The following is a 27,890-nucleotide window of genomic DNA, read 5'->3' as shown; positions in this document are numbered from 1 at the left end:
AAATGTATATCTCATCTCCTTACTCCCATTATTAATTCGATCTAAGCGCCCTCGCGACCACTCAGGTAACGAACAAACTAAAAAATTGCACTTCATGATAGTACTATAGATTTTATATACAAAGCGCTGGTCTACATCGAACATACCACACGGCACACGCAATTCGCTTTCCATTTTGTTTCCACCCATATCAAATTCTCTTACAATTTATTTTCACTCTACTACATTTTTTTTTCAAATGTCATATTTTGACATCTTCTGTCAGTGGTATTTTTCTTTTCCACCATCCAAAATAATAAATTCAATGAGAAGCAAAAATTTCCAACTTCTCCAGTTCAATTTTTGCATTTCTCGTGTTTACAGCTTGTTTATTGGAGAACATAAAATAAAATATAATCCGCCGCGCATTTAATTAATTATTCTATATAGTTTAACAAACAATTGCTAACCTTGCATTGTTTGTTTGTCACACAAATAAATACAAATTTGTGCAAAGAAAAAAGTGAAATCCAATTAAAAAAAAAAAGAATAAAATTGTTATGATTGCAACAACCTTAATTGCTGAATTGTGGTAAATTTTAATTTCAAATCTTTCTTCTGTCTTCCTAATTTAATTTAATCATTTTTTTACTAAAAACCAAAAAAAAAAAAAGAATCAAGTTTCTGAAGCGCCTAACAAAAGCACAACAAGAAATCGGCTAGAATTCAAATCAATCTCAACTCAATCAGAAATCACTTCTCCCTTCTTCTTTATACACGTCTTCACTTCTCCATACGGTAGATAGTTACAATTATTTTTTTATTTCCATTTTTTTAGTTTTTTCTTTTTTATTTTATTAGAAAATTCTGCGCAAAAAAACTTGTGTGAAGAACTAAAAGTGCTCCTCTCCACCATCGCCAAAATAAAGTGAACCAATAAAAGACTTAAAAAAGTATAAAACTTTGATATAAAAAAAGACAAAAAAAAAAAAAAAATCCAAGCAAAATGAATAAAAAATGTGTAACAACGCCTTGGAATTTTAAGTAAGTGTTGCCGATTCTTGAAGAAATTTAAACAAAAAAACAAAAACTTTTTAAAAACTCAAGACAACAACTTAAATTTTCTGTTTTTTATTTTTCATTTTTATATATTTTCATGGAAAGTAGAAGTCCTTTTTAAGCTTCAGGAAGATAAGGGTTCATTAAAGTTTGCTTTGGTTTTAGGAAGAATGTTTGGTTTGTGGTTTTGTTGGCAGCGGAATTTCTCGCGCGCATTTTGATACCAAAATGTATGTGTGCTGTCAACAAAACCATAGCAAACTTATAGCTTTTTTTTTATGTGTCATCCTTATCATTATCATCTCTCTGAGTTGTTTGTAACTTTTTGTTATTAGTTGCTTTTTTTTCGTTCGTGTCTCCTTCCTAAATGTTGTATATATCACACTCGAAGTGATGGCGTTTTCTGTTGCATAACCGCTTTTTCCATTTGATGCGATTTACGTAGGTATCTTGTTAGCATGTCTGTGGTCTTTGCGTCCATCTATGGGGTGGCTCCTGGTCCGTAGCCAGGTGGTTTGAGAGGTATTAGGGGCAATGCTCTACTTTAAAATAAAAATGCTCCAATTTCCTAGTTTGAAAAGATGCCCTTCCTTCAGAAAGCATCATATATGCAAAATGCTCTATTTCTAAAAATAATTTATATTAAGAAGATAGCGTCTCTGTAGTTCTAATATTATCTCGAAACCCCGATAAGTCGACTTTTCAGGAGAGGCAAAAAAATAAGTATGAAATGTATGAGGATCATTACAAGTGATCTGGTTTTGATTAAGCGAAGCTCTGAAAATATCGGTTTTAGGCAAATAGAGTCTTTCTATTACGTCCGGATATTTCCCCAACAATATAATTGCATCATTAGCCCAAAATCGGCTTTTTGGGGGTACGAGGTATTAGAACTACAGCACTTTGAAATAAGATTATTTTTTAAAATAGCGCGAAAAGCCATACTTAAAGTGGGAGCGGGTCATAATTCTGCTTGTCAAAATTCTGTACGACAAAATTCTGTGGGGTCAAAATACTGTAATACCATAATTCTGTACGTCATTATACTGTAAATACAAAATTCTGTACGTCAAAATACTGTATGAACAAAATACTTACATGCAAAATTCTGTTTTGTAAAATTCTGTACGGCAAAATACTGTATATCAATATTCTGTAAAAAATGCTGTAAAAAAATATCGTTTTGATAATGTAAAAAAGTGCGCGCTCACTTTTTTACATTATCAAAACGATATTTTTTTACAGCATTTTTACAGAATTTTGATTTACAGAATTTTGATGTACAGAATTTTGAAATACAGTATTTTGATTAACCAGAATTTTGCTATACAGAATTTTGACTTTCAGAATTTTGTTCCTACAGCATTTTGCACATACAGAATTTTGACATACAGTATTTTGGCATACAGTATTTTGAATACAGAATTTTGCAACATACAGAATTTCGACCCCAACCCACTTAAAGTCAATTTAGGGAATTTTTGAAGGTATGACTTTTTATGGAACTACGGCTTTTTTGAAGTTTCGTTACTTTTAAGGCTTTTTTCAATGTAAATTGAAAATGCCTTAACTTAAAAAGTGTCTTATTCAAAATGATGCAGAATTACAATTTTTCGAACAATATGTAATTCTTCTACTTCCATATTTAAAGATAAATGTAAACCAATTTGGGATCTGTCATTCATTGCTTGGACTGTCACTTATTTAATTTCATTCAACAGTTTTGTTTGATGTACCAATTTCGTGCAAAAAATAAAGTAATATTACAAGTTTTTGATATTTTGTTCAAATTATCAGGTTTATCGGTGGGTGTTTATGTTTAAGCACTGTTTAATGACCCTGAATGGGTTCTGACTCGGCCAGGATTCTGACGATTTTCATGAAACTGTTCTTTTTGTTCTACATTTTTTTGCATTCAAAAAAAAAAAAAAAAAAACAGACGAATTGAATACCTCCTACTTTTTAGAAGTCGGTAAAAAAAACTAAAGACAAATATTAATCAATTTTTTTGTTGTCTTCCATTTTCTTGAGAATTATTTTTTTTTTTTTTTTTGGTTGGGAAACACTGGTTTAAGAGGTATTTTTATTTCCAAAAACGAAAATTGTTAACAAATCTTTTTTTCCATGCAGTCCATAAGTTGCCAATATTACAGTATTTGGCGTTCAAACTCTCTGATATTTCTGACTTTTGATAAAAAAAATTAATTCAATTCTACCGTGTTAACTCGCATTTATGCGAGTATTTTCGAGGTTTTAAAATTAATTGGATTTTTGACATTAAACTATCTTTGAAAGCAGTATAAAGTATTGAATTTAAATCGTATGTTATATTTTAACTCTCTCAAATCCAAGTCAGAATGAAACTCCGCGAACCTTCACCGTAGTCATACCACACTGATTTTTGAGCACCGGATTACCTATCATATTAGGATTTATATTGACTTCTCGAGACCCCTGGACTAAATTTTCTTTAAATTAATCAAAATGGTTCCTTTTGCTTTTTAAAGCAGCATTTTTGTTCTCAAAATGATTTTAAAAGATGAAAAGTTATGCGGAAATATGTACAACAGTGCAATCTTCAATCCTACTATTATAAAAAAAGGAATAATTCAATTTCATAGGTCTAGTTTATTATTTTCAGAATTTAGTAATGTTTGATACTAGATCTGCAGACCATGCTTTTCGAACAGCTTATAAATTGAGATTGTTAAAAAATGTTTGCATCCTATCGGGATCTGTAAAAAAAAACGGACTAAACTTATGTTCGAAAACCTGTACAAGTTTGTTGTTGCCAATACCTTCTTTCAAAGCACTTATCCGAAAGATTTTGAAACTTACATCAGTACAAAGTAGACTTCCCATTGCCATTGTGTTGGGCCCTGCTGCAAGTCAAAGAACTGCATCCAATGTGAATACCGTCAATTAGATCCCTTTCTTAAATTCAACTCTGGCTACGGCCCTGTTTACGTAGGTATCTTGTTAGCGTGTCTGTGACGTGCGTCCATCTATGGGGTGGCTCATCTCCTCCTCTTTCATTGCTCCTCTTCACACACAAACCATTTGCACACATTCGGTCAAGGATAACTTCCTCGTATCTCTTTGATTTGTAAAAAATGTAAACGTAAATTGATATTGAAATTGAAATTGATGCTCTCTTTTGTTGAGTTGAGTACGAGTGCACTCTACTTGTTTTATGAGATTGATGTTGTTTATTCAGCAAACAAAACTCATCTCTCATTCCAAAGTAAGGTATACATTCTTGTTTATTCAATTATGAGAGATAAAAATGGTGTTGATGATGATGGTAATGTTCATCATCATTATTATCATTACTGTCTCTCTGAAAACTCATTTAACTTAGATTGAAGTGGAAATGTTGGAATGACTAATAAGTGTTTTTTTTTGCGCAGCACAATTATTATTATTGTACATTTTGCTTTGTCCATTCACTCCATAAACTAGACTGTGTGATGGTGAAGGTATATCAAATGCGGATCATTTGGTTCGATCATCGTCAATTTGTTTTTATTATGACGGTGTTACTTTTGTTGCTTCGTAATCTCATAATAAAAACCGGATTGCAAAAATAAAAAAAAGCAAGTTAACAGGTTTTTCTAAATGGATTTTGTTCCGAATAAACTTTGCAGTTGTTTAGTCTCACGTGGTTTTATAAGTAGTTTATCTGCATAATGTACCTCTAACTACGAGAATAGGTAGTACAAATATCGATAAGGTTTTTTTTCTTATTTGTTCTTTGTAGATTATTTTGTAAAATTATTGTTGCTTTGTTGCTACTGCTACTTGTTGTGTTTATTTATTTTTTTTTTTTTTCATCTGAATATCTTGTTGTTTTTGATTAGGTGTTTTATTTATATTTGTAAGGTAAGCTTTTCTACTTTAAATAGATGTTTTTAAGAGAGAAGCAGATATTTTTTAAATCTCAACAATATGCTTTTATATATAATTTGTAGTGCAAACGGTTGCTTTCAACAATTGCTTTCAACTATTTTTAATACAAAAGATCTTAGAGATAACAAATACATACTTAATTGTAAAGGCTCTGTGTTATAAAGATCTGCTTCTGACAAAACATTACAACAACTACAACAATTTGAAATTCAAAAAATCTTTTGAAAAACCAAGTGGCTTAGACTTTCGATTATTCCTGTCTACAAGTAATTGATCATTGGTAGACAAAAGTGCGGAAAATTTATAGCAAAGAAAATTAGAAAAAAAGACATTGAGCTTGTCATAACTTTTTAACACGAATTAAATGATGAAAATATAACTTATCTTAAAATGCAAGGTTGCTACAGTTCTGTTTTTATCACCTCCAATTCAATTTGTTGGGTTTTTCCAAACATCTGTGTAGACATTGCCGGCAAGTATTTTTACAAGCAACAATGCTGACCAGTCAGAATGCTAATTAGAATTACATTACCCTTTCCAAAAGGGGGTTTTAAATTGACTTGGAATCCTAACCTAAGAGTGGTTTTAAAAAGAAAAAAACAATAATTTGTGTTGCCACAAATCGATGTCTTTTTCAGTTAATTTCTTTAGATAATCCTAACGGATACTAGTATTAATCATTAAATAAAGCTAGTATTACATAGTCAACCAAAAAAATAGTTAACGCGTTAATTCCTTGACGTCACCAAAAACTATATCAAATACAAAACTGTGCATCAGCGCGAGTATCATCGTAGAAGTCAATACCTTGACAGCATTTTGTGTGGACAATTACTAGACAGAACACGCTTGGAAAAGATTTTGACGATTTCATTGACCGTGTAATAATATCATAATGCTAATTTTACACACAACTGGCACTGGATAAATTTCTTCCCGTTTGCTGGGAACATTTGTTATAGTTGCTTTGACACGTCCAAATCGAATCCGATTGTAGAAAAAACAAATAGGTGACGCCGCCGGTATGTAATGAGCATTCCTATAATGAGAAGCTAAATTTAAATTGCCCCACGTTAATTGATGTCGTATCTCAACAAAATAGCGTTAATTGCAGCTTGAAAAATTGAAGTGGGAATTACATCAATTTGGTTAAATGAATTGTTTTAAATCATTCAAAAGACTGGGGATAAGTCTGTCACGAACCAGTTCTTTCAGATGATGGGAAGGTCCGTCATAATTTTGTCTTGACCCGGTAATTGGCTCTTCCGGGGTTAACCTGTTATTTCCGACCTACTCGTAGAACCCTTTTTTTTATCTATTTTTTTAAATGGACAGAATTGACATAACAGACGCTAAATCATCATCCGAATTGGGGGATGAACTTTTGGCTTCAAGTCAAGAAACTACGTGGGTTGTTTAGTGACTGCTGGTACTAGCACTTCTGAGTAACCTTTACATCCGGGAAGTGCAGGTCATAGCCAGCCATAGTACCTCTGTGCGTCAACCTTTCACAAGCCATATAAAGCCTACGGGTAGCACAGCCAACCAAAGCGATGCTACCCAACCAAAAAAAAAGTGCACCGAGTTTTCATCGGAGATCTGATTTCAAGAGGGCTTCCTTCATTCTTAGCAAGATTGCCAAAAATTAGGAAGCCAGAAACCGTGCGCTGTTAAAAAAAATTTCTGGCAAAATTTTGACTGTTTAGCTTCAACTGGTCTTTAAATTCTCACTATTTTAAGAATTTTCTGACATACCTAAACATATTGGAATTCTTTATTAAAGTATACCATACCATTAATTAAAAACCACTGTAATATACTCTTTTATGTACATATGTATGTACATATTTGCAGATGTTTTCATACATGCATTTAAGTGACAATGTGTTTGAAGAATCAATTAACTTAAAAGCTTTTAATGAAGCACATGTTTGATTATGTAACCGGCAACCACTTTGTATGTGAACTGGGTAATTATCCGATTTTATGATAAGAACATGCAACTAAGATTTGTAGAAAATAATACCTTATAATTTTTCTACTAAGCTTCAATGATTTAATCAGTTTAATCAATTCTCCAATATAATCGTTGTAGACTATCTACTTTATTATTTACAGAAAACATTTTATCTGGCTCAATTTATATAAGCTCACAACAGTATTCATTTTCTCCCTAGTTTATAATTCTTGATCTATGTTAATCTGTAACAACTTATTAGTACATAGATATAGTTTTTTTTTAAATATAAGATTATCACACAAACTTCATCTATATAGGTTGTTGAACCATTTCCCATAAACTCAATTACGTGTTGGACTTTCACTAAACTTAGCGTTTCATAACAGAAGTCATGCGTATAATAAAAGCATTCGTGAGTGATGATTATTATTTTTTTTAAATTATTTTTTCATTGGGTTGAATATCTTTTGATATAAAAAATACTCATAAACAAAATCCTGGTTCAGATCTTGTAAATCTTCTCCATAATGTTCATGTTATTGTTTTATAAATATGTATTGTACTTGTATTCGCCCTATTTGTTATTATAATTTTGAAGCTTAGAAGGTATTGTGAAAATCTTAGAAGCTAATTTATTTCCATTTCTATGGACTACCTCTAGTTTTTATTTCTTTTCAATTTTATGTGATTATTATTATTAAGGTCGAATTTTACTTAAGATTATTTTTAAATTAAAAACCAATGTATTTGTGATAAAAGTCGCTACCATTATACCATTATATATTATCTGATCAATCACAGCAGACATCCTTCCTAAACTATCAAAACGAAACTTCACACTTAAACTTATTTATACTATTTTATTCCACGTAAAATTATTAATTTTATCATGAAACGCATTGAATATATTTTTATACCTTGAAATTGAAATATTAATTATTATTGAAAACCAAATTTTCCCCGTTTCTAAGAATTCATAACCATTATGCTTATCGGTTTTAGTGCCGCTATCATAAATGTGTCATTGGAGTTAGGAGATAAAAGTACCTCAAGTATAATATACATACATATTTGAATATTTACAATTTTCTGAGAAATGGCTATCAATTTTGAATACATTTTTTATTATGATCAAATAAGTTTCAGTAAGTATAAATTTTTGTTTTTTTTTTTCGGTGAAAAAGTACACAATTTTTGGTAATACCTTAAATATCTTTAATGGCTCAAGAAATTGCATTCTAAATTTAAGATAGCTTGGTTCAGAAACAAACAGATTCGATTGATTTTGAATTTCACAATCTACATATACAGGGTGTCCCACAGTCACCGCCCCAAATGAAAACCATGGATTCCTGAGGTCATTTTAAGTCGAAAAACTTATGAGGTAATTTTCTCGTTTTCGTCCCGTTTCCGAGTTACCACGGTTTTTATGATTTTTGCTCTCTTGTCCTTTAACTGGTCTTATCTTTGCCAAACTACGTTTTATTCGAAACATTGTTTTTACAACCAATCAAGAATTTCTTAGAGTTTTTGTTTGTCTCAAAACATTTTTTTCTGCGGACAACCGTTTCTCCACAATTTTGCATCAAACACAATTTTCTTCGTTTTTTAAGTTGTTTTTTACACTTTCATATCATTTAAGTAAAAAAAAAACACGTTAATGAGTAATAATTTTTTGTGCTTCTTATTAAAGCCCAGTTTATTTTCATAAAGAAAATAAGTTTTTATTTATAAAAAAGGCTACTGAAAGTAATTAAAAAAAATAAACAAACTGAGTGAATTAAAAAAAAAAAATTATTTTTAAATAAAAAATTAATTTAATTGAATTAAAAACTTTTTCTGAGCTATTGTGGTTAAGAAAAGAACAAATAGATAAAGCTCAGAAAAAGTTTCAATTCATTTAAATAAATTTTGTATTTAAAAATTATTTTTTTTTTAATTCACTCAGTTTGTTTATTTTTTTTAATTACTTTCAGTAGCCTTTTTTATAAAATAAAACTTAAACATGAAAATAAACTGGGCTTTAATAAAAAGCACAAAAAATTAATACTCATTAACGTGTTTTTTGACTTAAATGATATGAAAGTGTAAAAAACAACTTAAAAAACGAATAAAATTGTGTTTGATGCAAAATTGTGGAGAAACGGTTGTCCGTAGAAAAAAATGTTTTGAGACAAACAAAAACTCTAAGAAATTCTTGATTGGTTGTAAAAAAAATCTTTCGAATAAAACGTAGTTTGGCAAAGATAAGACCAGTTAAATTACAAGAGAGCAAAAATCATAAAAACCGTGGTAACTCGGAAACGGGACGAAAACGAGAAAATTACCTCATAAGTTTTTCGACTTAAAATGACCTCAGGAATCCATGGTTTTCATTTGGGGCGGTGACTGTGGGACACCCTGTATTCATTTTCAAAATTCTCCTATAAGCTTTTTGAAAACACCCTAAAAACTCTTTTGTTTTTTCTACAAAAATAATTTTCAGAATCGGTTTATTCCAAATAAACAAAAATATTAAATAAATATTTAATAAACAAATGTTTATAGATAAAAGGAAATAAATTATAGAAAAATTATATACAATGAATTTTATTGTTTTGCGATCAACAAATTTGCTTTCGATTTTTTTAGAAGTTGAACACATCATTATCAATAATTTCTTGGAACGCTATCATTTTTCAAAGAATGTTTTTGGCCCACCTTAACAGCACAAAAAGGGGTTTTTTCAAATGAAAGAAACTGATTATAATATTTGTTGGGTAATGGCAATTTTTTATCGTTTGTCTGAATTTCTATGAAATTCAACATGGGTTATAAAATACGTTACATAAAAAAAAAAGATTACATATCTATAATACCTTCCTTACTTACACGTGTGAGGTATTCATTGTTGATAATGTTTTTCATTGAAAGGTATTTCAAGAACAAAGTTTCTTTTTGAACAAAAAACTACTCAAAAAGCAATCAGAAAAGTTATGTTTGTATTTAATTGCGTATTAGGTGGATTATGACAAGACTTTGTAATAGACTTTTTGTATTTTATTAAGGGATGACAAATTCATTGAAACCATAATTAAACAAAAACATACACATACACATTCGTATTATGTTATCTTGAGCAAAGAAATGATTTTTCGGTGCCGAAAAAGTTTACTTTTATTGAATCGTGTATCTAACTCCAATAACACTGATCGGCAACAAAAATAGAGCATGAACCAAACCATACTTTTCTAAAAGATTTTTATGTGCTGATTTCGAACTCGAAGTCAATATTTCACTGGAACGTCACGTTTTTGAATTATTTTAATATAAACAGGTCAAAAACGCGTTTTTTAAGACTTTTGGCGTCGAATTACATCGCCGTTAATTTTCTTTTGGAAAACTACTTATGCAATCTCAAAAAGCCATATTTTATCGTCTTAAATATGTGTATTCTTTTAGCAAAATTATTTTTTTCTAAAAGATATTTGAAATATAATTTTATGATATCTCAAAATCTTAGTGGGTAACGTAACTAATGGTTTTTTTTTGAAGCACATTTGAAGTTAACTCCAGTTTTTGACGTTGAATTTGGATTAAAAAAAAAAAAACAAAATATTACGGTAGTTTATAAATTTAAAATCATTCAAAATTAGTTTTTGTGACTTTATAGCGAAAATAGGGATGAGTAGAGCTTCCAAGCTAGATGTGATGGAATAAATCTGTCAACAGTTTTGAATTCAGCACACTCAGGTTAATTAAAAACACCATACATAGTTCTTGCTCCCGAATGTTTTTTTGTTTTTTTTGCCGACCGGTGTAATTTGCTCATTTTTTTTTCGAAAATTGATAAACTTTCAATAGAAATATCAAATACAATATTAACATCATTGAAATGAGTTCTATGCAAAAATAATTCATCCCTAGCAGTCTTTTTCCCACGTAAAAAATTTCCCGCCGTATGAATCCTGAAGAATTTCAGATTCACATGGCTAACTTTTTCCCTCTTATTATTCTAACTAACTAAAGAACAAAGAAAAAATTAAATAAGATAGGAATCTAAGTAATTGCTATTTGACTGATTCATAAAATGAAATCATATTGCGACTAATCTTTGTGACTCTGACTGAATCTTACATCAACTTAGTATTTTTGTTTAGAATTCCAAGTCACGTGTTAAAAACAAAACAAAAAACTGTGATCTGATCATTTTAAAAATAGAATAATATTATTTCACTTTTTTTTTTTTTGTTATTTTGCATTTTTCGTGACGAATTTTATTCAATTTTGTTATTTTTTTGTGATTACACTTTTGTTGATGTACAAATATACACCCATTATTTTCAACCTACACACACAAATTTCAAATTATTCTCAAGCGGAATGTTCATTTTGATTAATGACGTCACAAAAAGCTCCATAAGATATGTATAATAGAGTGGGCCGAAAAACACTTTTTTTCGAATTTCAAATCGTAATAGCGCGGAAAAGTTGCGAATGGTGATGACTAATAAGGGTTTAAAAAATAATCAAAATCAGTTCATATCTTCCGGTCGCGCATCGGCTCTGAAGTATGAAAAAATTTTTAAAAAATGGTATTTTTACAAAAAAAAATTTACCACCCTAACATATTATTTTTTGAACATTATAGCTTTAAAAAACTCTCATGTGAGCTAAATATTAAGCAGAAAAAAAAATTGGCTCAAATTGATTAAGGACTTCGGTGGCACATGTGTTTCAAATTTTGTCAAAAATGGCAAAAATCATATTTTTGCGATATTTTTTTTCCTTTTTATAAACTATTTTTAAAATTATTATTTTTACCAAATAAGAATTAAAAATGAAGTTGACACAATCAGTGAAAGCCGTGAAGTCGCTGAATATATAAAAATCTTTCGGTCAATTACGCTTTGGCTATTTATTAATCTCTTTGCCGCACAGTGGTGCCTTTGGTGCTTTTTTGGCTTCAAAAATCATTTTCACGGCCATTTCTTGATGAAAAGTCATGAAATTTAGAACACTGAAATATATAAGTATAAGATATACGAAAAAGCTACCAACTTTTTTTTTACTCAAAATGGTGGTCCCAAAATGGCGATCAGAATAAGCATTTATAGAATCTTCTTTTGCGAAACTGTTTATAAGCTAAAAATTTAGCTAATTGATGAAAAACAGATGTTCGACTTTTGAATTAGGTACAACTGTTCATATTTAATGAAAAAAAATTCAAACATTGTTGAAACAAAGTTCAAAAAGAGTCAAAATAGTAAACCGCACTTTCGACCTTTTTTTTGTGCTGTTTTTTGTTTCCTTTTGAAGTTAGCACAGTTTTTTTATCTTTTCATTTTTTTTCTTTCTTAATATCTACTTTTAAACATAGTTGGGAATTATATAAAGCCAAAATAGTCAATTTTTTATGAAAATAAAGAAGGAAGATATCAAAAATTGAGCTTTATAAACAAAAAATCAAAAAATAGCACAAAAAAAAGGTCGAAAGTGCGGTTTACTATTTTGACTCTTTTTGAACTTTGTTTCAACAATGTTTGAATTTTTTTTCATTAAATATGAACAGTTGTACCTAATTCAAAAGTCGAACATCTGTTTTTCATCAATTAGCTAAATTTTTAGCTTATAAACAGTTTCGCAAAAGAAGATTCTATAAATGCTTATTCTGATCGCCATTTTGGGACCACCATTTTGAGTAAAAAAAAAGTTGGTAGCTTTTTCGTATATCTTATACTTATATATTTCAGTGTTCTAAATTTCATGACTTTTCATCAAGAAATGGCCGTGAAAATGATTTTTGAAGCCAAAAAAGCACCAAAGGCACCACTGTGCGGCAAAGAGAATAATAAATAGCCAAAGCGTACTTGACCGAAAGATTTTTATATATTCAGCGACTTCACGGCTTTCACTGATTGTGTCAACTTCATTTTTAATTCTTATTTGGTAAAAATAATAATTTTAAAAATAGTTTATAAAAAGGAAAAAAAATATCGCAAAAATATGATTTTTGCCATTTTTGACAAATTTTGAAACACATGTGCCACCGAAGTCCTTAATCAATTTGAGCCAATTTTTTTTTCTGCTTAATATTTAGCTCACATGAGAGTTTTTTAAAGCTATAATGTTCAAAAAATAATATGTTAGGGTGGTAAATTTTTTTTTGTAAAAATACCATTTTTTAAAAATTTTTTCATACTTCAGAGCCGATGCGCGACCGGAAGATATGAACTGATTTTGATTATTTTTTAAACCCTTATTAGTCATCACCATTCGCAACTTTTCCGCGCTATTACGATTTGAAATTCGAAAAAAAGTGTTTTTCGGCCCACTCTAATGTATAATAACCTTGAATAACATTTTGTGATGGAATGAAACGTCGAGATGACAATGCATTATGCAAGCATTTTATATCTTATGCATCAAAAGAGTACCTATCTTATTCCCCATTACATCCAAAGGATACAAATGGTTATTTTATACATTTTAATACTTTTATCTATGTGAGAAAATTAAGTATGTACTTATTACAAGTGCAAAAGAGTTTAAAAAGGTTTTATAATTAATTACATGAAATATTTTATAGCTTGTCTGTCGTTTATTATTTTCGCAACATTTCTTTTTTTAACGACCAATGACCTCATCGTAAAATAACTTGTTTTTAATTTGTATAGGTTAAAGCTTGTCTAAGATGTCTCATTCGAGGGGCTTGCTATTGTGACGAATTATTTGTAAGCCGTTGAACCAAACTAAAACTTTCAAGTTCTTTATATTCGTGGTTTGCATTCGAAATAATTTTTTATCGAAATTATTGAAATTTTGTTTTTTTGATGTTTGCATTGGCCTTGATGTCAAGTACGAAAGAGTTGTATAGTAGTGACCATATACTTTTCAAGGCTATTAGTTTATTGTTCATATATGCAATCCATTATAGACCGAGAGCCGGCAGCATATTTTGGCAGTTTTGATATAACCGAAATTCGAGTGTGCACATATCTAAATATGCACCACAGTATGTCAACGGAACAAGTCTGGCAGTGATCTTTTTCAGCTTTCCCTTGCCAGACGCATCCAAAGTGCAGCAAAAAATCAATTTTTGGCGTTTTGGTATAACCGAATAAATGATACACCAAAAAATCATAAAAAATCCCCTGATTTCGAATCTGTGGGTACCGCAAGTTTCTTTTTCAGCTTTCCCCCCGCCAGACCGCTTTAAAGCATTTTTAAGTGCATTTTTCTAATAAAAAACCTAATTACTTATTTTCTGTTAGGTATAACCGTATGATGGTAACAAATTAATATTCTATGTCTGTTCCAGGTCTAGAAAATATAATTTTTAGCCAGCTATTTTTCAGCCTTCCCTCTGCCAGACGCATCCAAAGTGCAGTCAAAAATCAACTTTTGGCGTTTTGCTGGGTATTACCCCAATAAATGATATACCAAAAAATCATAAAAAATCCCCTGATTTCAAAAATGTGGGTACCGCAAGTTTCTTTTTCAGCTTTCCCCCCGCCAGACCGCTTCAAAGCATTTTTAAGTGCATTTTTCTAATAAAAAACCTAATTACTTATTTTCTGTTAGGTATAACCGTATGATGGTAACAATTAATATTCTATGTCTATTCCAGGTCTAGAAAATATAATTTTTAGCCAGCTATTTATCTGCCAGACGCATCCAAAGTGCAGTCAAAAATCAACTTTTGGCGTTTTTCTAGGTATTACCCCAATAAATGATACACCAAAAAATCATAAAAAATCCCCTGATTTCAAAAACGTGGGTACCAGAAGTTTTTTTTAGCTTTCGCCCCGCCAGACCGCTTTGAAGCATTTTGAAATGCATTTTTCTAATAAAAAACCTAATAGCTTATTTTCTGTTGGGTATAACCGTATGATGGTAACAAATTAAAATTCTATGTCTATTCCTGGTTTAGAAAATAGAAGTTTAAGCCAGATATGTTTCAGCCTTCCCTCTGCCAGACGCCCTTAAAGGTTTCCCAAATAGGTTTTTCCATAGAAAAAACACCTAGCTTCTGTTTTTTTCTTATAAAATTGAAATAATATTTTTTTGTTTAGAGTAACCATATGATGGCCAAATATTAACTTTCTCTGTCTTTTCCTGATTTAGAAAATGTTAGTTTAAGCCAGTTTTGTTTCAGCCTACCCTCTGCCAGACGCCCTAAAAGGTATCTCAATAGTACGGGAAAGTTAGATTTTGCTATGGGGCATGGGGGTCTGGGAAAAAATCCGAAATGCATTTTGTCTTCAGGGATTAAAAGAGCATAAACATAGGGATCGAAAGAGTCTAAAACCCAATTTTGTACAACCGCACCAAGAATCATTTTGTTTGTCCCTACACAAAAAATTGCAATTTCTGTCAAATCGAAAAACCAATATTGTAACAAATGAAGGTAATTAAAAGATCTACAACTTTTACAACGAACAAATTTTTTTTAAAACACTCAAGTAAAAGAGATATGACAAAAATAAGAAAATCACTTTTTGACGTGTTAAAAAAAAAACACCCTAACTTTTAAACCAAAGGGATAATCGAAAAATGTTATTTAACATATATTGTAGAAAATAAAATTATTTCAAGTTTGTCATACATTGTTTTTTCTGTAGGTTCAAAAATACGCGAGTTATGTGAAAAACTAAAATTTGTTTTAAAAAAAAATGGCGGCCAAATGATTCTTGGTGCGATTGAACAAAATTTGGTTTACGACTCGTGTCTTTATGCCTTTCGAGCCCGGAAGTCAAAATGCATTTCGGATTTTTTCCCAGACCCCCATGCCCCATATAGCAAAATCTAACTTTCCCGTACTATTGAGATACCTTTTAGGGCGTCTGGCAGAGGGTAGGCTGAAACAAAACTGGCTTAAACTTACATTTTCTAAATCAGGAAAAGGCAGAGAAAGTTAATATTTGGCCATCAATGGTTACTCTAAACAAAAAAATATTATTTCAATTTTATAAGAAAAAAACAGAAACTAGGAGTTTTTTCTATGGAAAAACCTGTTTGGGAAACCTTTAAGGGCGTATGGCAGAGGGAAGGCTGAAAAATATCTGGCTTAAAGTTATATTTTCTGAACCAGGAATATACATAGAATTTTAATTTGTTACCATCATACGGTTATACCCAACAGAAAATAAGTAATTAGGTTTTTTATTACAAAAATGCATTTCAAAATGCTTCAAAGCGGTCTGGCGGGGTGAAAGCTAAAAAAAACTTCTGGTACCCACGTTTTTGAAATCAGGGGATTTTTTATGATTTTTTGGTGTATCATTTATTGGGGTAATACCTAGCAAAACGCCAAAAGTTGATTTTTGACTGCACTTTGGATGCGTCTGGCAGAGGGAAGGCTGAAAAATAGCTGGCTAAAAATTATATTTTCTAGACCTGGAATAGACATAGAATATTAATTTGTTACCATCATACGGTTATACCTAACAGAAAATAAGTAATTAGGTTTTTTAATAGAAAAATGCACTTAAAAATGCTTTAAAGCGGTCTGGCGGGGGGAAAGCTGAAAAAGAAACTTGCGGTACCCACAGATTCGAAATCAGGGGATTTTTTATGATTTTTTGGTGTACCTATCATTTATTCGGTTATACCAAAACGCCAAAAATTGATTTTTTGCTGCACTTTGGATGCGTCTGGCAAGGGAAAGCTGAAAAAGATCACTGCCAGACTTGTTCCGTTGACATACTGTGGTGCATATTTAGATATGTGCACACTCGAGTTTCGGTTATATCAAAACTGCCAAAATATGCTGCCGGCTCTTAGACTATTAAGACCTAGAAGAGTCATTTGAACTTTAAAACTTGTCTTTGATTGACAAGGCGATTTTTTCAGAATTCTGAATACACTATATATTTATTAAATTTTATTATTTATTTATTGATGCACATAATAAAAACAGAACATATGGTCACCTTGTTAATATTAAATATTGATTTCGGAAAGATTATTATTCTTTTTTTAATTTTTTTTTTTTTTTTTAATTAAAAATAGTCTGCCAAAACAACAATGCATGAATAAAATATTGACTTTGATGGACATTAAATATGAACACGAGTCTATTAAATGTTGTTTTTAAATTATTTTGGCTAGATAAAGGTAACAGGTTTATATAGTAACGGTATTTTAATGATTGCTTTTGCAAATAAATATTAAATATTCTCTATCAAGGAGAACCAATTAGCATTTTTTAACCTTTGCCCTTTATAGTTAATTGATATTAAATTTGAATACTATTTCGCTGTACACATGTTTGGTGTTATGACGAACAAGTTGACATTTAACTAAAATAAATGTTTCTACGCACTTGCTTTCACTTGTTTTGAAAAATGAGAAATAAATATATTTAAAGATGGTTTTGAGTTTCAATGAAAATAAAGAACTTACCAAATGTGTACAAATATTTGAAAATTATGTTTTTAAATTCGTAAATATAAAATAACACTAGTTAGCCCAGTAATTTTAGGCATTTTTTATCCCAATCTGCGGAAAAATTCCTACTGGCCTCGATTTTGGTATAGACCTTCGTTACGGCGTTGTAATGAAGATGTGAAAAATCGACATTGATATCGCGTCCGCGTTAGAAGTTATAGAGGTCAAAAGGTCACGAAAATCATTTACAGAAAAATGCATAAGGCAATATTTGTAGATAATTTTATGACGAACAGATTTTCCATAGACCAGTATTGACCTCCGAGCAACAGGTCACGAGATATATGCGAAAAACTGATTTTAGTGACCTTTTGACCTCTATAACTTCTAACGCGGACGCGATATCAATGTCGATTTTTCACATCTTCATTACAACGCCGTAACGAAGGTCTATACCAAAATCGAGCCCAGTAGGAATTTTTCCGCAGATAAAACCTAAAATTACTGGACTACAGTCAGCAAAAACCATAAAAGAGTCAGGAGCAAGAACTCTGTATGATGATTTTCATAAACTTGTGTGTGCTGAATTCAAAACTGTTTACAGATTTATCCCATCACGTCTACTTTTTGAGCTCTGCTCATCATTAAGTCCCAAAAACTAATTTTGAATCAAATGTTTTTTTTTGACTTTTCATCTAAAATATAATATTTTATGATAATATTTTCCTCTTTTTTCATCCAAATTAGGAGTCGAAAACTGGAATTGACTTCAAGTCTGCTTGAAAAAACAATAAAGTTACCTTAATCACAAAGATTGTCAAATATCATTCTTTTCTATATTAAATATCTTTTAGAAAAAAAATATACATATTTAAGACGGAATCAGCACGCAAAAATCCTTTAGAAAAGTATGGTTCAAGTTCTATTTTCGTTGCCGACCAGTGTAATTAATATAATCAATAATGTTCTTGAGAGGTGATTCAAGAGCCAAATGAGAACGAACCAAGAACTAAAAAAGTGCATTTAAATATTTTGGGTGAAAGGGTGTTTTTTAGAAGAGAAAGAACGCTGTGCAACAAGTACCAAAATACCCTGTTAAAATAATGGTAGATTTAAAAAAATTAGTAAAAATATTTCGAAGGTAGTCATTGGCATCAAGAATAAAAATAGATCACACGCTTATCATAAATGAAAGGGTGTTTTTTTTTTCTTCTATCCGGGGAACCAATTACCATTAAAGTACTTTTAATAAAAGCTGTTCAGAAACAAAATCTCTTCATATCCTCTCATTACAAAAATATAATTTTTGCCAGACTTCGTTATACACGAACGGTTGCGCGAATCATCAATGACATCAATTAACCTAAGTCTATTGTTGTTGGTTCACTGCCCTCTTTTAATTTTTTGTAAAAGACTGTTTTGTTTGAGATGTCACAATTTTATAAAAGTGGTTTTCTGAAATAATTACAATTTTAAATTTTTCGGACATAAAATAATTTTTTAATTTAAAACGAATTAATCATCGCATCTTGCAGCAGCAGCGTCGGAAAATCAAAAAATTTAAACTATCCTGAGAATAATTTAAGATGGCCCAAAGAGTTCAGCAATCCTTAAGTCACAAAATCCCTATTTACTATTTTTGTTTGGTCACCTTATTATCATATTCGCATTCATCATTCAAGCTCACCATCAAGTCCCCATTAAAAACGAAAAAAAAAACTCTTCTAATTAAATGACTTGTCTTCCATTGTAAAATCTGCATTGTCTTCCAAAACCTGCATCTTGATTAAATAATAAATACTTAAACGACGAATACTTTGTTAATTTTTAAAACCAACTTGCAATACGAAAAAATAAGAGTCAAGTTGTGTTTTCTTTTCTGTTCGCTAAATACACACCTTTCCAATTGGATAGTATAGTATACATAGTTGTTATTTAGTTAATTATATCTTTAATTAGCCTTTTGAAAAAAAATTACACCTTCAACACGTTTTTACTACGTGAATGCAACTTAGTCTTGACAATGACTTAATAAATAAATAAATAAACAACATGAAAAACTTAAAACCATTATCTACAAAAAAAGTGCGATATAAAACAACCCACATGCCATATTAATTTTGCCCCTATCAAACTCTCATAAATCAAGTACATATGTATAAATAATTATCAATATTTTGGTGTTAGATATCAATATCTCGACAAAAAATAATCCATTCACATAAAATATTTTTTACATTGCTTCAATTCAATTCGATTGCTTTTGATGTAGTTTCCGTGTTGTTGTTCATTTCGGTTCTTTCATTTTTTTCAAATACCTTTTAAATTCTTCTAAAAATTCTAACCAAAAATGACTTTTAATAATTTCAGTGTTTACATTGTAACATGGAATGTCGGCACAAAATATCCCGATGATTTATCACTCTACAATCTACTTGGTATGAAATCACACACTTGTCCCAACGAAAGTACACCTGATTTGTATGCCATTGGTCTGCAAGAAGTCAATTCCAAGCCAAAAAATCAAGTTCTCGGACTTTTCAAAGATGACCCATGGACAATTGGATTTAAAGAAATTCTAAAAGATCATGATTATGTTGCAATTAAGACAGAACAAATGCAAGGTTTGATGTTGACGCTATTTGCCAAACGGAAGCATGTTCCACATTTGAGAAGTATTGAAGCTGAATTTACAAGAACTGGTTTTGGAGGCATTTGGGTAAGTTAGAAAGTCATGTTTTCCCTCTGAAACTGTTTTAACATTTTTTCTTACACTTCTTAGGGCAACAAAGGTGCTGTCAGTATTCGTTTAAGTGTTTATGGCTGTGGTGTATCATTTGTAGTTGCTCACTTGGCCGCCCACGATCACGAATTAGACGAAAGAATTGAAGACTATAGACAGATTTTAGAAAACCATCATTACCATGTCAAGAAATACAGAGAAATCTTTGATCATGAGTAAGAAAAGATCTCTGAATTCTCCAAAAACCCACACTTTCATTTATGTTTTTATTTTACAGATATGTCTTTTGGTTTGGTGACCTTAATTTCCGTCTTACCGGCGAAGATACACCTGAAGAAGTACGAAGCCTCGTGGAACAAGACAAACTCTCTGAACTTATTCAAAGGGATCAATTGTTATTGGTTCGTGAAACCCGCAAAGCTTTCCACCAACTTCAAGAGAAACTACCCGAATTCCCGCCAACTTTTAAATTCAAAGAAAATACCTCGCATTATGATATGAAGTGGGATATACTTTAATCTTTTTGACTTTTTTTTCGAGCTTTTTAACTTTATATATTTGATTTTTCTTATAGGCGACGACCTGCATGGACTGATCGGATTTTGTACACAATCAATCGTGACAAATATCCTGATATTAAACTTCATTTGGATCAATTATCATACAAAAGTCATCCGGGATATAATATTAGTGATCATAAACCTGTTTCTAGTGAATTTTTAATCAAGGTATGTTATTTTAAATCCTTTTTTTTTTTGTTATTATTGTCTTGTTTGTTTGCCAATCTGGCTGATTGCATTTCATGCCGTTTGTTTGTTGAAGTAATTTCGATTTATTGGGTTTAGGTGGTGGGGAGCTTTTTTTTATATTATATATATTTTTTTTAAATCATCAACTATACTCGTATTACTGCATTTAACGTCAAAGTATTTTCACTTTCTTGTTTGTAAACGTCCTAAAGAAAGTCTATTAGCATAGAGTTAGGTAGCAGTTTGAGTTCTAGATAAAGTTTTATACTCATTCTACAATTTGAAATCTTTTTTTTTTTTGTAAAAATACAGCCCGTAACTTATCTATTGGCTGACCTTTGATTTTAAGTTTGTAATTGTTTGTTTTTATTTTACATCTGATTGCTATTGATATCTAACTTATCTCTAATTGATAACATTAATTTTGATATAAAATAAAGTATGTAAGAGACATAGTCGTTTTTCACTTCCTAGTCGTTTATAATCTGGAATTTGGGATTCGAATACTTGTTTGGTAATTTTAGTTTCGTAGCTTCATTCATATTTTTGTATAGCTCTGTTCAAAATACGCCGTACATTTTTGCATTCAAACAATTTAGCTCATCTTTTCTGATTAGCTAACAAGACTAAAAGCAAGACTGGAAATATAAAAATATTGTAGGCAAGCACTTCATCATCTTAGCTCCTATTTGTTTTTCCCAAAACCGAATAAGAATCAGTTTCTTAAGTTAGTTCCACATTTACTTGTACCTACTACTTGACTTAATTGAAAATTGCAACTATCAGCAATGAAATTTTATCCCCTTATCCTTTATGGATGACGGAATACCCTTCTTAGCACCTTACGTGCACATTACCGTCCTCAAAAATTGATTCAAGCAATTACATGATAAGGGATTACCTCTTGTCATGAAATCCATTGCTTTGATTCAAGTTTCAATGTCGCTAGACAACCGATTTTTAGTGCTAACTAATACCGAGTCCTTATTAATATTTGGTACTAATTTGAGTCCTACGGCTAAGTACTATGCGAATAAATCATTTGTAACCGATTCGATTACTAACGATTAGTATAACAACCAGGTAATATCTAATTTTCTAGTTATGGTGACTAATTGGCAGGACAAGAACTTAGTTCTTGGCCTCTTGTGTTTCGTTTTTGATCGAAAAACTTTTCGATTCTTAGTATTCTTCAAAGGGTTTCCTTTTCTCCTTTTCATGTATCTTATAATGTGAGTAGAAAATTACCTATAACCTTGATGACGTCGAAATAATGCAAACCAATAAAATAGTTTTTAGCCTAATGCTGCTATACAATAAATCCTTTCGACTGTCCATAAATTAATCCATTAAATTTTTTTTTCTAGTGCAATGCATTTTAAGTTTTTTTTTAAGTTCGAAAACAGCTTTTGTTGGATTTCAGAACAATAATTTTTTTTTCCAATGGCTAGTGAAATACAAATAGTCAATCCTATTTCGTAATTTCGTTTTTAATAAGAGTAAAATTAGTATCATCTTAAGTCGACTTAAGATTTTAAACAAAGCTAGCTAAAATAAAATCTGAATAGTTCTATTTCTATTGCTTTATTGCACAGTCATTATCTTCTTCTTTTAACCTCCCTCTTCACTATAAATTAACTTTCCAAGCGCAAACTAACCAAAAGTGTGAAACTTTAACTTTGTTCTTATTCTATATAAGAATACTGTGTGTACTTTTTTTTTGTGTATTTTATTTGTTTACTTTTTTTTATAGATTGAATCCGAAACAGAAACCGATTTATACGAATTAACCCATTCATCATCTCAGCAAATTTATCTACACTACTTATTATTCAGTTTGGAAATTCTATTAATTATATCAATTGCATTTGTAACGAAACGACGTTTTATGCTTTTGTAAAAAAAAAAAATAAAAAATCGTTTATAATATTGTCTAAGTTTTAAAAGTTTTGAAAGAAATGTACCCGCAGCTTTTGTGTTTAATGTAATTTTATTTAAAATAGAACTAATTGTATTAAGTTAAAATATTATAACAATGTACCATGTACCTACTTTTTAAAGATTTTACAAAAATTTAATTTATCAGAAAACAATAGATTCAAAGTTTTGCATTTTGTTTGTTGTTTAATTTTTCATTGAATAAATATATAAAATATTTTCATCATCATTTTCATGTGTTTTTTTGTTTCATTTTCTTTTAATCATAAGCATAAACATTTTCTGTCTTTTCTGTTTTCATGGAATATTTTGCAACATCATAATTAGTAGAAACAATTCTGAATCTGAATAATATAGAATTTAGATAAGTAGAAACTTTCGAATACATTTTCAATTCCTCGAAAAAAGCAATAAGGCTCTAAAGATTTCAATTTAATTTGGAAAACGTAATGTTTTAAATGATTATAATAAAACTGTCTTTTTAGTTCTTCTCAAATTTTTTGGTCCTAAACGCCAGAACTAATTTTTTTTTTTAATTTCCAAAAAAATCGTTTTTAGAATGCAATTTATTAAAATTTCAAAAATAGTTTCTGAAAAGAATAAAAAAAAACTTTTATTTTTCAAATAATTGCTTGAAATTTGTTTTTAATAACTTAAGTAAGATTTTAATTTTGTATGGTTAGCTAACATAGGTTTTTTAAACTACAAGATCAAGTTCGTACGACTCAATCGTGCATTTTATTTCTTAACAGTAAAGCAAAAATCTAAATAAATAGTATTCAATAACGTACAATTTTGAAAAAAAAAGAAAGAACAGTTAGAAAAACAAAATTGATTCTTAAAATTAACTTTTTAAAACTCACTTACTACAATCCGCTGTGGATTTGGGCCTCAACTAACAAGCTTCGCCAGCGAGCTCTATCCTCAGCTCGCTAATTTAGTCGCCACCTCAGACGAGGTGGAGTTGAAAACTTTCAAGACTAATTCCTCAAAATATCTTCTGCTTCTGGTTTTCTTTCATGTATCGAGTTCTGTGAAGCAATTTCAAAATTATCTTACTATCCATTTTATTAAGAAAAGAACGCAAGTCTATCGATAAGAAAAATATTATTTGTAAATAGGTATTACTTAAACTTAAAGGATGCAAAACTGTGTATACTTAAACCAATAAAAAGGTTTAAGAAATTTGTTGAGCCATTTCATCAAATATCTTCAAAAATTAAAAGGTTTTCTGTGGTGTATGTGTAATATATTTAACCAATTGATATTTTTTTTTTTGATTTTGTCCTTGATGATTAAAATCGAAAATATTTATTTTTTCTATTTTTCTTTTATTTTTCAATTTTAAAAATGTTGCTGCTCATAAAAAAAAGTAGAAAAAAAACATTCCTGAAAAATTAGGTACCAACTTCTTTGGCAGAAATATAAGTTTTGCCAAATTTAAGGTTGACATACAAAAAAAAAAAAAAAAATAAACAAAAACAAATCAAAATGTTTCAACCCTTGAATTGAATCATTTTTATTCGTATTTTCCGCTTTTCATAAAGTTGCTTAACTGAAGAAATTCCACGGTTTTTAACACTATATTGGTCTTTATGATGTTAAAGCAAGTCCTCCTAAAAATTAATTATCTCACGCCGACGTTTCAAGATTGTAACGTTTATGACTTTCGTTGTTGGGTCGCTTTAAGATAAGTAAAAGAATTCAGGAGATTTAAAAGCAAATAGTTGGCTTTGCTTTGGCCGAACCGTTATGTATATTTTGTTTACCATGTTTTACTTCTTGCGTGGAACTAAAGAGAAAAATAACTGTGTTTCTCATTAAATCACAAAAAATATTGCTCATTTTTATTTACTTACTTATTAACAATTACCTCATTTTTAATGTTTCGACCATACCATAACAACCCATCAGTAGTTTATTAATGTTACTTTCCGACCGCTTCCCATTGTCGGTGGTTTTTGTAAATTAATTAAAACAAATTAAATATTTTCCTAACAAACTTATTTTATTTTACTTCTTACTAACAATTACGAATCCCCTCTTCAACTTGACTATAAAAAAAATATTTTGCATGGGTTTTTGCTTACATTTGGGATACATTTGAATACAAAATTAACAAACAAACAAAAAAAAAAGCTCCCTAGAGGCGAACTTATTATGCAACGGCAAATGCCAATCGCTCAACGAATGGCAAACATAGAATTATATAATAAATTAGATGAAGCTGATTATTCTGATGAACATGAACAGGTTACTGAAGATCCTGACGAGTTATTCGTTGATTTCCGTGATGTGCCAATTTGGATTATTGGCGAAGAGAATACTGTAGAATACTACAAACCACATGGCTTCGAAGAAGAAGACAACGATTGGATTGGTATCTATCCTAGCAATTATGCTAGTTTCAGTGATTATGCTGCTTATCAATATGTCAATCAAGCTGACACTCCGACAACGGCTGGGTCAACTGGCTTGGAACCACATTTCCATAGACGAGCTCAGCCAATTAATCCGACTACGATGAGAATTCAATTCTCAGAAGATATCGAGTTGAAGGACGGTGAGAATTATATGCTTATTTATTTCCAGAATACTGGCCTAAGGGGCGTTACTAGCGTCGCTGGAATGAGTAATATGTTTAGAGCTGAAAAGAGGCCACCAACGCCAAGATTTGAAACGGTTGATTAGCTAATTGCTAATACCAATAATTTAATTTAAATTTAATTTTGTTTTTATTTTTTTTTGTTTTGTGTATGGGAGTTATATTTTTTTATTTAATTTTAAAATTATTTTGTGAACTTAAAATAAATATATATTAATTTTGTTATATTCTTTGTTAATTTTTATCATACATGTATCAACCAACAGCACGCTTATTTTAAATTAGTTTATGTATGTTTTGTTTTAAATAAAAACAAGTTGCAATAAGAAATACAATTTAGCTGTTGATATAAATTGTAGAAATTTTTATTAATTTTTATTTTATATTAAATTCTTCTAAAGAAATATTATAATTTTGTTTAAAAGAACTTCACAAAAAAAAAAAATAGTAAGAACAAGAGTTCAAACATATTTAAAAATGAGCTTTAGCCTTAAGAATTTTTTTATTTTTAAGGAAAAAAATATATAGTTATGAAAGAAAATCTTTATAAATATATAATTTGTAAAATAGGAGTTCCCTATTAAAAAATAATGAAAAAAAAAAAATAAATATCTTAGTTGAACAAATAATTTAAAAGTAAAATAGAGCTGTAAAAAAAACAGATAAAATTCACAGTTACAAAATTTAAAGAAAATGTTAATTTTATAACCAAATATTGTTTAATGTTTATTTTATGTAGTAATAGTTTTTTGTTTATATAGACATAGTTCTAATTCTAGAAATAAGCTTAAAAATTTGTGATTGATTTTCAAAAAAAAAAAATTAACACGACGCTATTGATCCGATCAGGGACCATTATTAACGATAGATGGATCCTTTTTATTATAAATTTTGAATAACTTGGTTCTTATAGTTTAAACACCTTCTGAAAAAATTAAATTTTGGGAACATTTCAATAACGGTTAAACTATAACTACTTTTAAAGGGTGCCGTGAAATTGAATTAAAAAACCGCTAGAGTCTAGAGAACCTCTATAATTCAAGAATTACAAAGTTGAGTTTGATCTTTCGTATCTTAACTTAAGACCAGTTGTAAAAAACTTGAACTTTGATCCAAGTCTTGGTTTTATTTTATTTTCCTCTTGAAATCCGAGGAATACCTCTTAAAATTGCGCTATTAGTTGCCGAACTAAATATCCGCTATAGAACAAAAAAAAATCATGTATGCAATTCACACGTGGTAGAAGTGAAAATATCTAAATTTTTTTTCTTTTATCACCTTTGAATCAATTTTGTTTAAGACAACTTATATTATAATAAATTTTATATATCATCTGAAAGCTTATTGTTTCTGCTCAAAACATTTATATCGACCATGTCTATACAACAGCTACAAAAAGAGCTAGAATTTTTGTAACCTAAACAGTTTTCATCAAAAAAAGCAAAAAAATCAATCTTTTTTCCCTTCTAACACCATTAAATCCATTTTTTTAAATGACAATCTATACAAAATTTTATATCATCTGTAAGCTTATTTCAGCTTTTATATGACGCTTCAATAATATTTCTACGATGCCTACAAAAAAAGTAAGAATTTTTTAAGGCCAACCATGTCGAAATTTCAAACTGAGATTACAGATCTCCACAGATGTTTGGAGGTATTTTTCAATTTAAGATTGTGTAACTTGCAGATCACGTACCGACATGTGTTATATATCAAATGAAAGGTAATATCAACAGCATGCGTATTAAAGTTCAATAAAATTTGTATGTGCTCTAGATTAAAAATTATAACGTGTTTAGAAAAAGAACATCTTTTCACCGTTATCTCAATATTTTGACAATGAAATTAATTGAAATTTTGCACAATTATAGACTATCTACAGTATAAATTTCATTCATCTATCTATTAAAACAAAAAAGTTATAATCAATTGATTTTTCCTGTCGCTTTTTCGTTTTATCGTGTTTCAAATTGTGAAGCTCTCACATTTAGTTTTTGAACAAATGTTTCCCATTAGAAATAGAAATAGTCTTTGAACATTGATGGGAACATTTTAAAGTGTTTTCAATATACAGCATTAAATCGGTCTAAAAGAAAGCAGCTTCACTAAAGAAACTATTTTTGCCTTAGATGTTTAAAAAAAAAATTAAAATATAAATAGTGCCTGGGGCTATAAAAGAGTAAACAATTTACTTAGAGAAATGACTACTTAATATTAACAATATGCTAATATGTAACTCGTTTTAAATTAGAAATAAGTAATATTATTCGGACTAAAATTTTGTTCGAGGTTTGAAAAAATAATAATAAATATAATTTGTACATAATGTACGAAAACAAACCAGATATATTCAAGAGACGACAACTCATGTTAGCCAACGATTATGCTAAAAAATAAATCAGATAAATAAATTGTATGTCACAAAGCAACTTTATGTATAATAATATATTTTCAAAGAAACATGGGTTTTGTTATAAGCTCTTATTAGGAGAGTTAAAAAAAAGAAAGAATAGGTTTGAGTTTAAACGTAAGGAGTCTTGATAAACTAAAAATACTATGCTATTTAGAAAGCTT

At 29.8% G+C, this 27,890-nt stretch overlaps 1 protein-coding gene across 5 annotated transcripts; it reads left to right on the top strand.

The window, feature by feature from the left end:
- Positions 1-327: 327 nt before the first annotated feature.
- On the top strand, positions 328-25,607 carry LOC129917951 (phosphatidylinositol 4,5-bisphosphate 5-phosphatase A-like). Of its 5 annotated transcripts, none has more exons than XM_055998204.1 (8): positions 329-571; positions 654-777; positions 841-1,023; positions 19,649-19,997; positions 20,061-20,236; positions 20,299-20,523; positions 20,596-20,749; positions 24,848-25,607. In XM_055998204.1, the coding sequence occupies exons 3-8, from the start codon at positions 986-988 to the stop codon at positions 25,397-25,399; spliced, it is 1,494 nt and encodes a 497-aa protein (XP_055854179.1). In that variant the 5' UTR covers positions 329-571; positions 654-777; positions 841-985; the 3' UTR covers positions 25,400-25,607. The 5 variants fall into 5 exon arrangements, with proteins under 5 accessions (XP_055854181.1, XP_055854179.1, XP_055854180.1 ...); XM_055998207.1 differs by having other exon boundaries at positions 330-571; positions 24,962-25,607; XM_055998208.1 differs by lacking the exon at positions 24,848-25,607 and adding an exon at positions 22,524-22,806 and having other exon boundaries at positions 330-571.
- The last annotated feature ends 2,283 nt before the right edge of the window (positions 25,608-27,890 follow it).

This window comes from Episyrphus balteatus, chromosome 4 (assembly GCF_945859705.1).
Source record: "Episyrphus balteatus chromosome 4, idEpiBalt1.1, whole genome shotgun sequence".
In the NCBI taxonomy this organism is placed as follows: Eukaryota; Metazoa; Arthropoda; class Insecta; order Diptera; family Syrphidae; genus Episyrphus; species Episyrphus balteatus.
The sequence above is the reverse complement of the archived record's forward strand: the minus strand, read 5'-3'. Positions and strand labels throughout refer to the sequence as shown.

What these genes read in the sequence shown, in the direction of transcription:
- LOC129917951 (XM_055998205.1), top strand. Translation starts at nt 986, where the DNA reads ATGAATAAAAAATGTGTAACAACGCCTTGGAATTTTAA. An exon ending in ACAACGCCTTGGAATTTTAA is followed by an intron (nt 1,024 to 19,648) that starts GTAAGTGTTGCC and finishes TAATAATTTCAG; the next exon opens with TGTTTACATTGTAACATGGA. An exon ending in AGAGAAATCTTTGATCATGA is followed by an intron (nt 20,237 to 20,298) that starts GTAAGAAAAGAT and finishes TTTATTTTACAG; the next exon opens with ATATGTCTTTTGGTTTGGTG.